The following is a 14,751-nucleotide window of genomic DNA, read 5'->3' on the forward strand; positions in this document are numbered from 1 at the left end:
TCATGCATTCTTTTTCTTTGGCATACTGCTTACTGTGACAAACATAAGGGCTTATCCTTTTTTTGTTGTTATTGTTCATTTGCCTTAAGTTCTGAAGAGTGGCAGCAACTGACTGCAGCAGATCGCAAGAACCTGGAACTTGTTATGTCTGACGATGGAGAATTTTGGTGAGGAGAAGTATTCTGTGCTAAGGGGATTGTAGCTTCTACATGGAACTAAAGGAGCAGGTATTAAGAACCACCTTTATTTCTTTCCTGTACTCATTCCATTCAGGATGAGCCTGGAGGACTTTTGCCGCAACTTCCATGAACTGAATGTCTGCCGCAATGTGAACAACCCCATTTTTGGCCGCAAGGAGCTAGAATCGGTGGTTGGCTGCTGGACTGTGGATGATGATCCCCTGATGAACCGTTCAGGAGGCTGCTATAACAACCGTGATACCTTCCTTCAGAATCCTCAGGTTTGAATCGATTCTTTATGTTTGCCTTCAAGTTATCAAGACAATAGGAACCCAAGCTCACCTTAGAGTATTTCTTTGACATCAGTTCTTCCATTTGCAGCTATTGGGTAATATTCACCAACCAAGATGCCTAGGGATTGGCTCAGATGCTGTTAATGCATGACAGACTGTGTCTCTGCAGGGATATTCCTTAACAACATTATCAAATCTGAGCCCTCTCCTCCAGCTACCTCTCTCCTGGCCATATTGCTTAGTATTGCTCTTTGACTCCACCCCTGCCCCAGGCCACCACTTTCTTCTGATGGTCCCACATTGGAGAGAAAGGATCTTCTCCGAGAAGCTTTCTCAATTTATTTTTATTTTTTCCTGCCTAGCTGTTCTCTTGGGTGCACATTTACTAAATGTGTTCTCTTTCTCATGCAGGTTTTTCTTTTGAACCCCATAATTATGCCTTTCTCTTCTAATCTAGACCTAGGTCATATCCCTTAAGATTTGAATAGCTACCCTGTCAATTGCCTCATCTCATTTATTTCCCATTAAAATGCTCTTCCAGGTGACACATTAGGGCTCAAGACTAAGAACAACCCAAAGCAAAAAGAAAAAAAAAATCCAAGCATCTAAAACATGAATCTATAATAGCCTTGATGGTTTTATCCCCAAATGTGCTGATGGGCTAACCCACAGGAAACAAGAATTATGACTGTGTTGCAGCCTTACACTGGTGTGTATTTTCTTTGCATGGACCTCACTGGCAGACATTTTGAAAGATACAATGGCTAGTGGCATAATTTATTTAACTCATATTTTCTCTATCCCTTTTATTTTAATTGTTCTTAAAGAAAAGAAAGCTCCTATTACTCCCTCCATATTCTTCCATTTACAACCCTGGAAATGTTTTAAGTATCAAGCACATATACCAAATTGAGGAAATGGAACTTTGGGCTTCACTGTTAACAGTGTCTGCACAAGATTGACCTTTGAGGGCCTTGCAAGCCAATGGTTCTGTATCTGTTCCCCATTTCTCTCTTGCTATGGAGAAGGACATAAGAAGGGAGAAGGGAGAGAGGGAGGGAGGGAAGGAGAGTGAGAGGGGGAGAGAGAAAAAGAATGAGAAAGAGAGAGAGAGAGAAATCTGATACCTTTTTAGTTTTACTTCCTAGTGGCACCATGATTCCCCAGTAGCACAAGAACGCAACTTTCCTAAAACAGTGGTAGCAAAACATCAATTCTTTTTTTTTTAATTTATTTACTTTTTAAATACATTTGTCTCTGCCTCCCCCCCACCTCTTTCCCTTGCCCCCTCCCACCTTTCCTCCCTCAGCTCTTCCCCTTTGGTTTTCTCCATGAGTCCTTGCTATATGTTTCTTGACTTTCTCCTTCCCTTCCCTTTCCCTTCCCCACCCTTCCCTCTTGTCTCTGTTGATTTCTTTTCCTTTCAGTGTTGCTGGTCATATTTTCCTCACATCTTTGCATTGTTGGTTAGGTTCCGCTTATAGGTGAGATCATATGGTATTTGTCTTTCGCCCCCTGGCTTATTTCGCTTAGCATGATGCTCTCCAGTTCCATCCATGCTGTCGCAAAGTTTAGTACTTCTATTATTCTTTCTGCTGCGTAGTATTCCATTGTGTATATGTACCATGATTTTTTGATCCAATCATCTACTAATGGGCATTTAGGTTGCTTCCAAGACTTGGCTATTGTAAATTGTGCTGCTATGAACATTGGGGTGCATAGGTTCTTTTGTATTGGCGTTTTGGTGTTCTCAGGGTATAGTCCCAGCAGGGGAATCCCTGGATCAAAAGGCAGTTCCATTTTCAGCTTTCTGAGGAAATTCCACACTGCTTTCCATAGTGGCTGCACCAGTCTGCATTCCCACCAACAGTGTACTAGGGTTCCCTTTTCTCCACAGCCTCGCCAGCACCTGTTGTTTGTGGATCTGTTTATGATGGCCATTCTGACCGGTGGGAGGTGGTACCTCATGGTGGTTTTGATCTGCATTTCTCTGATGGCTAGTGATGCTGAGCATCCTTTCATGCCTCTGGGCCCTCTGTATCTCCTCCTTAGAAAAGCATCTGCCCAAGTCCTTTGCCCATTTTTTGATTGGATCGTTTGTCTTCTTGGAGTAGAGTTGAGTGAGTTCTTTATATATCTTGGAGATCAAACCTCTATCTGATGTATCATTAGCAAATATACTTTCCCATACGGTTGGCTCCCTTTTCATTTTGCTGATGTTTTCTTTTGCCGTGCAGAAGCTTCTTATTTTGATGAGGTCCCACTTGTTTATTCTTTCCTTTATGTCCCTTGCTTTAGGAGACATATCAGTGAAAAAATTGCTGCGTGGGATATCTGAGAGTTTCCTGCCAATGTTCTCCTCGAGGACTTTGATGGTGTTGCGACTTATATTTAAGTCTTTTATCCATCTTGAGTTTATTTTTGTGTATGGTGTCAGCTGATGATCCAATTTCAATATTTTGCATGTAGCCGTCCAGCTCTCCCAACACCATTTGTTGAAGAGGCTGTTATTGCTCCATTTTATGCTTCTGCCCCCTTTGTCGAATATTAGACGTCCATAGAGACCTGGGCTTATTTCTGGGCTTTCTGTTCTGTTCCACTGGTCTATAGGTCTGTTCTTGTGCCAGTACCAGCCTTTTTTTAATATGGTGGCTTTGTAGTAGAGTTTGATGTCCGGTATTGTGATCCCTCCTACTTTGTGTTTCTTTCTCAAAATTGCTGCGGCTATTCGGGGTCGTTTCTGGTTCCATATAAATTTTTGAAATGTCTGTTCTATTTCTGTGAAATACGTCATTGGTATCTTAATAGGGATTGCGTTGAATCTATAAATTGCTTTGGGTAGTATGGACATTTTGAGGATATTAATTCTTCCGATTCATGAGCACGGTATATGCTTCCATTTATTTGTGTCTTCCTTAATTTCTTTTTTCAATGTTGTATAGTTTTCTGCATACAGGTCTTTTACCTCTTTGGTTAAATTTATCCCTAGGTACTTTATCTTTTTTCGTGCTATATCGAATGGTATATTTTTTCTGATTTCTTCTTCTTCTATTGCATTGCTGGTGTACAAAAACGCCTTTGATTTCTGAATGTTGACTTTGTATCCTGCTGTTTTGCCAAATTCACTTATTAGGTTGAGGAGTTTTTTGGTAGAGTCTACAGGGTTCTCTGTGTACACTATCATGTCATCTGCAAACAATGATAGTTTTACTTCCTCCTTTCCTATTTGGATGCCTTTTATTTCTTTTTTTTATCTGACCGCTGTGGCTAGGACTTCCCATACGGATATGAAAAGAAGTGGTGAAAGCGGACATCCTTGTCGTGTTCCCGATCTTAGTGGGAAAGCTTTCAGTTTTTGTCCATTGAGTATGATATTAGCTGTAGGTTTTTCATATATGGCCTTTATTACGCTGAGGAATGCCCCCAAAACATCAATTCTTAAGGAAGTTGATCCAGCCCTTTCATAAGCCACACATCTGGGCAGAAAATAGGAGGTTAGCCTAGGGGGATGCTACACTGCCAGATTAAGTTAAACAAGAATACTTTCTTACTTTATATATTCTAGAATTTGTGTACAGGTTTTATTTTATTTTTTTATTGTTCAGATATATTTGTCTCCATTTTCCCACCACCGCTTTCCCCTGCCCCACCCACCCCTACCTTCCACCCCGAATCCTTCCCCATTTTGGCTTTGTCCATGGATCCTTTATACCCATTGTTCCTTGATTTGACCCTTCCTCTTCTTTTCCCCTTTACCCCCCTCCCTCCTTCCCTCTCGTTACTGTCCATTTGTGTTTTTTTTTTTATTTAAATGTTCTGGTTATATTTTTCTTGCTTGTTTGTTTTGTTGATTAGGTTCCGCTTATAGGTGAGATCATATGGTATTTGTCTTTCGCCCCTGGCTTGTTTTGCTGAGCATAATGCTCTCCAGTTCCATCCATGCTGTCATGGAGGGTAGTAGCTCTTTCCTTCTTCCATTGTATGATCCACTCATTTATTGATGGGCAACTAGGTTGTTTTCAACACTTGACTACAGTAAATTGTGCTGCTGTGAACATTGGGGAGCATGGGTTCTTTTGACTTGGTGTTTTGGGATTTTTAGGGTATAATCCCAGCAGTGGAATTTCTGGGTGAAAAGGCAGTTCCATTTTTAGCGTTTTGAGGAAATTCCACACTGTTTTCCAAAGTGGCTGCACCAGTCTTCATTCTCACCAACAGTATACTAAGGTTCCCTTTTCTGCACAACCATGCCAGCACCTGCTGTTTGCTGATTTGTCCATGATGGCTATTCTAACTGGTATGAAATGGTATCTCATTGTGGTTTTATTTATTTAATTCCTTTTTTATCTTTTTTTAAAAATACATTTGTCTCTGCCTCCCCCCCACCATCATTGTGGTTTTAATTTGCATTTCTCTGATGGCTAGTGATGCTGAGCATCCCTTCATATGTGTACAGCTTTTAAAGGCGAGAGGACAATATTAGAAAAAACACCCCAGGTTTTGCCAAGAACTTATTAAAACAAAACATCTTTTCTTTGGTATCAAAGATCTAGGCAAGAAGTTATCTCTCTCAATACATGCTGAATACTATAGGGAAAAATCAAGTATTATGATCTACACTTATCAATTCAATGAATTATCCAATGTCTCATTTTGTGGTCAATGGCAAAGCCCAGAAAACAACCCATTTCTGCTTTCCAACCTAGAATGTTCTTCCTTGAAATTTGAGCTGGCTTATCTGAAATGAAAGTGCTATCTAAGCTCCTTATTGGTCTCTTTCCCTTAGTACATCTTCACTGTGCCTGAGGATGGGCACAAGGTCATCATGTCACTGCAACAGAAGGACCTGCGTACATACCGCCGCATGGGGAGACCTGACAATTACATCATTGGCTTTGAGCTCTTCAAGGTAAGAATGGGTATCTGGAGAAGAGAGAATAATGGCAAATGGAATAAAAAATTAGGATGGCTTGGGGTTAGGGGAATTAAGAGCATCCAGGGATAAAGAAAGCAGAGGATCTAGTATCTTCCAACACAAAAACTATGATTTGAATGGGGTGAAGCATTTTATTCTATTTTATTTCCAGGTGGAGATGAACCGCAAATTCCGCCTTCACCACCTCTACATCCAGGAGCGTGCTGGAACTTCCACCTATATTGATACCCGTACTGTGTTTCTGAGCAAGTACCTTAAGAAAGGCAACTATGTGCTTGTCCCAACCATGTTTCAGCATGGCCGCACCAGCGAGTTTCTCCTGAGAATCTTCTCTGAAGTACCTGTCCAGCTCAGGTTCAGTTTCCTTGGCCAGCCCTGCAAACTCCAATTCTCTGCTTTGCCTTCAATCCTCTCTTCCCTCTCCTCCTATGCAGTACTCAAAGGGACAACTTGTTCAAATCAGATTTAACTGAAATTACGGTGGTAGAAATATTTTTAAAGTGGGGTTATAAGAAATTCCCCAGTGGGGGATCTGAGCATGAAAGCTATGACCTGCCTTTTAAGGGGAACAGGCCTTTAGCCCAAGATTTTCCACTTATATTTTATCTTCTTCTCTCTGGATGACTCTTTTCTCTTAGACAGCTGGCCCTTCTCACTTATTCTATTATGTTCTGAGTGCTGGGTCATCAAAGCTATGTTTTCACCCCTAACCCTGCCTTCTTTGATCTTTATCTGCTGGTCCTTAAAGTAAGGGGAAAGGAAAACATAGTCATAAAATGTAAGCCATGTCTGAGGAGTAATAGGCTAGGTCACTCAGAGTTTCATGCTTTTTAGCAACAATATCTGCTCTGGCAAGCCTACTTCTTCATGAAAGGGCATTCATCATCAATAACATGTTTTCTTTTTGCTGTTCTAGGGAACTGACTCTGGACATGCCCAAGATGTCCTGCTGGAACCTGGCTCGTGGCTACCCAAAGGTAGTTACGCAGATAACTGTTCACAGTGCTGAGGGCCTGGAGAAGAAGTATGCCAATGAAAGTAAGAACTGTAAGGGTGTCTGGGAAAGCAAAATTTACTTTCATTTTTTGCATGTGTGATTAGAAAGGATGCTCACAAATGATTCTCTCTAGCGGTACTTTCAGTCTAGACAAGCCAGGAAGACTCTCGACCATACAAAAATGGAATATAAACTTCTTTGGGCAAGGCCTACATAATATTCATTTTTATATTCCTTTATAAAATATAGGAAAGAATAGGGAAGCAGGAATAAAAGTCCTGGATAATTCTGGTACTGTGGTGTTATGGTCAAAGTCCCAGAATAGATTTAGTGAGATAGTTTCTTGACTATGTGGAAAGTGCACTTTAATCATTGTCTTAAAGCAAATGTTACTTTGTTCCAGCTGTGAACCCCTATTTGGTCATCAAGTGTGGAAAGGAAGTAGTCCGTTCTCCTGTCCAAAAGAATACTGTTCATGCCATTTTTGACACACAGGCCATTTTCTATAGAAGGACCACTGACATTCCTATTATAGTGCAGGTAAGAATGTGAATAGGGAACCTATTGGTGGCTCATATTTACTATCAGATACTAGATTATCCCAAGTGCTTCATATATGTCTAGGATATAAAGCAAGGGTTAACCTGTTTGTTTGTTTGTTTGTTTGTTTTTTGTTTCATACTCAAAAACACTTCCTACCAGACACAGACATTGACTTACTAATCTCCATCCTAAATGAACTCTTTTCCATTTATTTTATTGTGGGCAGAAGTCCTCATGCTCACAGGTACACATGTTAACACATATACTTTAAACTCCCATGAGGGAAAGCATATGCCAGTTCAGATTACCCTGATTATGATACACCAAAATGGACTGCTACAGTTTGATTGTCCTTCTGAATTAAAGCTTCTGACCAGCTGTGTTTAGGTAGCTATCTCATAAATCAAGGTTGATCTTGAGCTCTTCTGGCAGGTTTTCATCACTGTTTGAGGTATCTTCCCTCAGCCTATCAAGAGATCTTTTTTTGGTTTTTAAACAAACATTTCCAAGCTCAGCATTAGGTTCTAGATGCCAGTGGGAAAAGTCTAATCTCACAGACAATTGCTCACCTTCACTTTCTTGACTTGTCTCTTCAGGTTTGGAACAGCCGAAAATTCTGTGATCAGTTCTTGGGGCAGGTTACTCTGGATGCTGACCCCACTGACTGCCGTGATCTAAAGTCTCTGTACCTGCGTAAGAAGGGTGGCCCAACTGCCAAAGTGAAGCAAGGCCATATCAGCCTTAAGGTTATTTCCAGCGATGACCTTACTGAGCTCTAAATCTACAGCTCCAGAAAATCCTGACAGTTTTCCATCCTTTTATTTTCTGTCAGATGCCAGATTTTATCTCAGATTCATAATCTTTTTAAAGAAAGAAATTAATAGTAATTAACTTTTCCTTTCTTCTGATACGTTCCCCATACCTCCCGATCCAAGTAGCATTAGTAGCTACATAACATATATACCTCCAGCAGCTGGACAGGGGGAGGTGACAGTCTTATCCAGAGATCATAAAGATGTTTGCCAGGAAAAGATCTCTGGAGCTTCAGGGGAGGGGGTGAGATTCAAGCAGGACAACAACAGCCTAGATACCCTATAGATGTCTTTGCTGCTGCGAGGTAACCAATATATCTCCTCTATAGAGCATGTTGAGGAAGGAGGAGCGGTGATCAAGGCAAAGCTGGTCTAGCCTGATATCCCAGCTCCTGACCGAATACTATAAATGACCCAGCAGCATTTTATTCAGCAACCAGACAGAGCCTGCTTATTAGTTCCCAGTCCTTAATACCACCACCACCACCATTACCATCACCACTATCATCATCACCACCTCCAGAAAGTGTATTCTTGCCCTAACATAAGTCATCCCCCACAGTAGGTTTTACCTTCATGTTGAGGAAGCTTCCTAGGTGCTTAATCAAGAGCTAGAGTTCATCGAAGCCTAGTAAATGGGAAGGGCCTGAGCTCCAGCTCAATGGAAGCCAGCTGTGTGCCACAAGAGGGAAAAGTGGAAGAAGCTGCAGTGGGGGACAAGGTCTTGGTCCCCCACCCATCCACACACACCTACACTCACACATGCGCATGTGGGTGCGCACCAACTACCGTTCAGGCAGTCAGTGGGCAAGAGGAAGAATGAATAAGTGCCACACACCGTGAAAGGACAAGAAAATCCATCCAGGCATAATACAGCCGATCTTCGGCCCCTGACTGCAATGTGAATCTTCCTACTGCTGCTAGGTTTACAAACAATCCCGTTGTCCTGTGCCTCCTAATATTATATCATTGGTACTGAAGACCCTACCTGAGACCTTGAGATTTTATTCCCAGCACAGGCCCCTCAGGCATTTTTCTCAGTTGGGAAGTTTCACTCCCTGGGAGTGTTTGTTTGCCCTCTTATTTTTTTTTTCAGTACTTCAGTACTTTTCTAGAGTCAGTTCTGAAATGTGTTTCCCTCCATCTCATCTATCAACATTCTACCCCTCCTTTAAAGACCCAGAATAAATGCCACCTCCTCCATGAAACTTTCCCTGACCCCACAAACCCCCACCTCCAACAATATTTCAATGCTTCTGCAATGATTAAAAAAATCATAGTTGTAGTACCTAGTATAGTCCAGCACACATTCATTTAAAAATATTTTGTAGGGTAATTTTTAGCTTGCTCATTTCCTATCATGTTTTTCAGCCTGTGTTACTTTTGCATTGCCTTCACCACACTGCTTTACATAATCCAAACCACAATAAAATTCACACTCAATACATTAACCAGTTTTGACTTGATTTGATGGCAAAGGAGAGATGGCAAGAGTGGCCACTTGTCAAGACTTCTTTCGGAGCCACAAGAGGTAGGGGTGGGGTGGGATACATTTTGCAACCTGACCCCAGGTACAATGATGAATGCAGAGGCATTGGCTGCATACTGATAGCACACTCCTCCATCTAGGTTGGAAAGGGGGCCGGAACTGAGAGAATGGAGAGGAGCCCTGTTCTATTCCACTTTTAGGAATATTTGGGTTATATTTGGAATTACATGATTTTGAAACTCCTCTGGGGCTGGATTTAAAATCAAAGCTACCGTGATCAATTTTTCAAGGACACACCTTCCAACAGGAAAAAATGACCAACTCCTCCCTTTCAGCTTCTCTTCTAGAGCCAAATGAATGTGAAGACTTCATTCACTTGCTTCCACACTCCACTCTATTTGCCATTTGCCCATCTTAGAGTAGGCTATGGAAGAAGGTCTTCTCCTTCTTCTTGGTCCCTGCTTTCTGACAGGAAAGAATGTCCAGGCAGGAGAGGGGTCGCTAAGCTCAGTAGAACAGTCCTCAAGAAAAGCCCTCCTTCTCTGTCCCTAGAACACTTTAGAAATCACATCTAAATACAATTATTTAGATGTGGTAGAGCTTTTTCAGAAATGCAGGGTCCAATACAGATACTGTACTAGTTCTGCATGGTTGCCAAATGGCACTAAGATATTTCAATTTAGTTCAAAAAAGCTACCACTTGTTAAATACACACACACACACACACACACACACACACACACACACACACACACACACTGATTATGCTATTAAAATTTTCCCAAAATTTTCCCCTGTTGCCCTCTTCCACCCAATACCCCCCATTTCCTCTGGCAATCCTCACACCATTGTTCATGTTCATGGGTCATGCATATAGGTTCTTTGGCTATTCCATTTCCCATATTGTCCTTAAAATCCCCTTGCCTATTCTGTACCTACGAATTTGTACTTCTTAATCCCTGCACCTTTCCCCCTCATTGTCCTCCTTCCCACTCTCAACTGGTAACCATCCACATAAGTTCTATAACCATGATTCTGTTTTTGTACTGCTTGTCTATTTAGATTGTTTTTTGGATTTGATTGTTGATAGTTATGAATTTGTTGTCATTTTAACATTCTTAGTTTTGATCTTCTTTTTCTTAAATAAGTCCCTGTAAGATTTCATATAATAATGGCTTGGTGATGATGAACTCCTTTAGCTTTACCTACTCGGGAAAGCACTTTATCTGCCCTTCCATTCTAAATGATAGCTTTGATGGACACAGTAATCTTGGTTGTAGGTCTTTTCTTTTAATCACATTAAATACTTCTTGCTAGTACCTTCTAGCCTGCAAAGTTTCTTTTGAGGAAACAGCTGACTGTCTTAGGGGGACTCCTTTATAGATAACTCTCTTCTTTTCTCTTGCTGCTTTTAAGATTCTCTTTTTATCTTTAAACTTTGGCATTTTAATTATGATGTGTTTTGGTGTTATCCTCTTTGTGTCCATCTTATTTGGGACTCTGTGCTTCCTGGACTTCTATATCTATTTTCTTCACCAAATTAAGAAAGTTTTCTTTCCTTATTTTTTCAAATAGTTTTAGATGTCTTGCTCTTTCTCTTCTCCTTCTGGAACCCCTATGGTTCAAATGTTGGTACATTTGAATTTGTCCCAGAAGCGTCTTAGCCTGTCCTCATTTTTGTTGTTGTTGTTGTTCTTGTTTTTAATTCGTTTTTTCTTCCAGCTGTTCTGATTGACTTTTTTTCTTCCTTGTGTTCCAAATCATTAATTTGATTCTTGGCTTCGTCCTCTCCACTGTTGATTCCCTGTAAATTTTTCTTTATTTCACTTAGCGTAAACTTTATTTCTGTCTCTGTATTTTTTATGCTGTTGAAATACCCAGTGAGTTCCTTGAACATCCTAATAACCAGTGTTTTGAACTCTGCATCTGATAGATTGCTTATCTCCATTTTGTTTAGCTCTTTTTTTTTGTTTTGTTTTGTTCTGTCCTTTCATTTGGGCCATGTTTCTTTGTCTCCTCATTTTGGCAGCCTCCTTGTGTTTGTTTCTATGTATTAGGTAGAGCTACTTTGACTCCTTGTCTTAGTAGCTTGGCCTATTGTAGAAAAGCACATTGGTAAGTTATATGGGGTGGAGTCTTAGTTAATCACCAGGGTCGGGTAAACATGTGAACCAGGTTGATGGTGTTTCCACTCTGTGGTTCTATGTGGGGTTCAGAAAAGAGAATATGGTCACTGCTTGGCCTCTGGGTTTTTGTCCAGGAGGAAGCTGTCCCTTGACACTTTCCCAGATGCCAGACACTTCAGTTTCTCCCTATATGCCACTGGTTCCCCTCCAGCTGCTGCCCTGGTGCTGGAGCCCAGAGGAAATGATTTTGCATAAGTTTTAAGTCCTAAGACCATTGTGAGCCCTTTAAGAGGAGAGACCCAATCATCCTGCAGTTCCTCCGCCCCAACCCCTACTGGTTTTTACAGCCAGTAATTACGGAGATTTATCTTCCTGGTACTGGAACCCTGGGGTTGGGTGATCTGGTGTGGGGCTTGGATCCCTCACTCTTAGATATCGCTCCCAGTTTTTATGCACTACATGTGAGAGTGGGACCATAGTTTCCATTCTCTGACTTTCCTCCCCTCCCATCTCTCTAAATGAATGTGGCTTCTTTAATTCCTTTGACGTGGGACTTCCATACAATTCAATTTTCTTACAATTCTGGGTGATAGTTATTTTGTAGTTTAGTTGTAATTTTTGCTGTGGTTGTGCGAGTAAGCCAGCTGTGTTTACCTACACCTCCATCTTGAATGGAAGTCCTTCCCACTGTCCACTTTTTTTTTTAAGAAAAAAATTTTCCCCAAGTAAAAAGTAGAAAAGAAACTAACATTTTTTTTATTGTCTGCTATGTGTCAGACTACATGCTGAATGCTTTATATATGTGATCTCTGTTAATGTCCATAACAATCATATTAAATACTATTAGTATCCTTTTTTTTTTCATGGATAAAGAAATTAAGGAATGGAGAGGCTAAATAAGGATGTTCAGTCACTAATCGCATCATGATTATTAGTTAAATAATCATGTCTGTTTGACTTCTAAATTTTGACCTTTTCCATGAAAATATGCTGTCTCCAGAAAGTGATAACATCTTCCCTACATCTGTATTATTAGCTGTGTATCCACAATGCTATAACAAAAACGTGCAGAAATACCAAATGTTTCTCTCAGAATCTTTACTGCTCTAACTTTTGTATGTATGCATATATTTATGCACACATGTGTATAATGGGTCAGTAGAATGGTCTTCCCAAAAGGTGTCCAATGCACTAATACAGCAGTCCCCAACCTTTTTGGCACAAGGGACTAGTTTTGTGGAAGCAACTTTTCCATAGACTGGGGAGGAGGGAATGGCTTTATAGCTTGCCACCAGATGCAGCTTATTGTCACTTGTGACTCACTGATAGGGTTATGAAATGCATCTGCAAGCAATTGACTTGTTATGGTTCCTGTGCAGTCAAACCTCTCTGCTAATGATAATCTGCATTTGCAGCCACTCCCCAGTCCTAGCATCACTGCCTCAGCTCAACTTCAGATCATCAGGCAATAGATTCTCATAAGGAACATGCAACCTAGGTCCCTTGCATGTGGAGTTCACAGTAGGGTTCGCGCTCCTCTGAGAATCTAATGCCACAGATGATCTGATTGGAGGTGGAGCTCAGGCAGTATGTGAGCAATGGGGAGCAGCTGTAAATACAGATGAAGCTTCCATTACTTTCCTGCCACTCACCTGCTGTGCGGCCCAGCTCCTACACTAATACATACCAATATATGTTTGATAACAGCAATGTGAATGAATCTCAAAATAATTACACCAGGTGAAAGAAGACAGAAAAAAGGACTCATCCTGCCTGATTCTATTTACATAAATATTAAAAAATGTAAACTACTCTATGGTGGCATAAAGCTTATCATTGGTTGCCTGCAGAGGTGGTGAGAGAGGAAGGAATACAAAGTGACCTGGAGAAATTTTTGGGAGAAATGATTATGCTCATTATTTTGAACCTACTCTGTATTTTAATTGTTGTTTTGGCTGCACAACTATGAGCATTTTCCAAAGCTCAATTGATTTTTACTGTAAATAATTTTTAAAGAAATGAAGCCTCATAACCATGTCACTCTCCCCAATAAATCTTTTAGAGTTCTTATAGTATTATATTTAAATCCAACATTATTGTAAGTTTTACTTTCAATGGTCATACATGTTTTAAAGAACTTAAGAGGAAGAAAATAGATTTTATATTTAATATTTCTGTTTCTCGATCTTTATTTCTGGTTTCACTATTCTTTCTCATATAATTTATATTCAGCCTGAAGAACTTCCTTCAGATATTGATGAATGTTTTTATTTTACCCTTATTCCTGAAGGATATTTTCACTGGATATAGACCTCTGCTTTGACAGGCCTATCCTTTCAGCAATTTGAAGACATTGCCACTCTGACTACTGCTCTCCATGGTTTCTGATGAGAGAACCACAGTATTTCAAATTATTATTATCTTATATTTTATGTGTCATTTATGTCTAGCTGCCTTCAAGATTTTTCTTATCTTGGCTGTTCAGCAGTTTCATTATCTGTCACAAGTTATTTTCTTTATGTTTTTAAGGTTTGGAGTTCACTAGTTCTTGAGTCTACAAATTTATGTTTTTGATCAAATTTTGGAATGTTTACAGTAATTATTTGTTCAAAAATTACTTTCTGCACCAATACAATTTTATGCTTCCTTTAGGCCTTTAATAACATAAATGTTTGACCGTTTGATATTGTCTCAGAGACCTTGAAGATTCTGTTTAGTTTTTTCATTTTTAGAGAGTACATTTTTTATTTTAATTTTTTAAATTTACAGGCAGTGAATGAGTTGATAGAAATAAGCACAGAGAACTATTAGAAACTGAGGAGGTACACATTATTTCAAGGGTCAGGGAAAGCTTTCTGCAGAAAGTAATATCCAAGCCAGACTCTGATTGATGAGTACAGTTGACCTAATGAAAACAAAAGGAACCAACAGTTACAGACGGTGAGAATGATGTGTGCAAGTACACGAACTTGCAAGAGAGCATGGAATGTTTGGAGAAAAACAGTTTGTTTTGAAACATATGGTGCCAATGTGGGAATGATGAAAGATGATGTTGGAGAAGCAAATGGAATGGATTATGAGAGGTCTTATATTTCAGGAAAAGGATTTTTTTACTTAATCCTGAGGACAATTAGGAATCAAATAAAGTTTGTTGTTTCTTTAATGTGAATGGAGTTGCTTTTTCCTCTTTTTGCTTTTCTGAATTTTCTTGAGTTTCTATAATGGACATATATCACTTTTTATTATAACAGCTTTAAAAAATTTTAATTCACATACTATTAATTTCACCAATTTAAAGTGTACAATTCAATGGTTTTTAGTATATTTGCAGTTGAACAACCATTACCATGAGCAATTTTAGAACAATTTCATCATT

The 14,751-nt window shown here is 39.9% G+C and overlaps 1 protein-coding gene across 1 annotated transcript in view; it reads left to right on the top strand.

Moving 5' to 3' along the window:
* Nucleotides 1–9,059, top strand: part of CAPN6 (calpain 6) — a 28,221-nt gene extending 19,162 nt beyond the window's left edge. Inside the window, exons 7-13 of the mRNA XM_054580359.1 lie at nt 90–167; nt 274–460; nt 5,259–5,381; nt 5,560–5,762; nt 6,325–6,446; nt 6,809–6,945; nt 7,545–9,059. Coding sequence (XP_054436334.1) covers nt 90–167; nt 274–460; nt 5,259–5,381; nt 5,560–5,762; nt 6,325–6,446; nt 6,809–6,945; nt 7,545–7,727 — 1,033 coding nt within the window. The 3' untranslated portion in view covers nt 7,728–9,059. The remainder of the gene's footprint in view (nt 1–89; nt 168–273; nt 461–5,258; nt 5,382–5,559; nt 5,763–6,324; nt 6,447–6,808; nt 6,946–7,544) is intronic.
* Nucleotides 9,060–14,751: the final 5,692 nt, after the last annotated feature.

The sequence above is a fragment of the Pteronotus mesoamericanus genome, unplaced genomic scaffold (assembly GCF_021234165.1).
Source record: "Pteronotus mesoamericanus isolate MK-2021 breed Mesoamerican mustached bat unplaced genomic scaffold, CSHL_Meso_final contig_58, whole genome shotgun sequence".
NCBI classification, from domain to species: domain Eukaryota; kingdom Metazoa; phylum Chordata; class Mammalia; order Chiroptera; family Mormoopidae; genus Pteronotus; species Pteronotus mesoamericanus.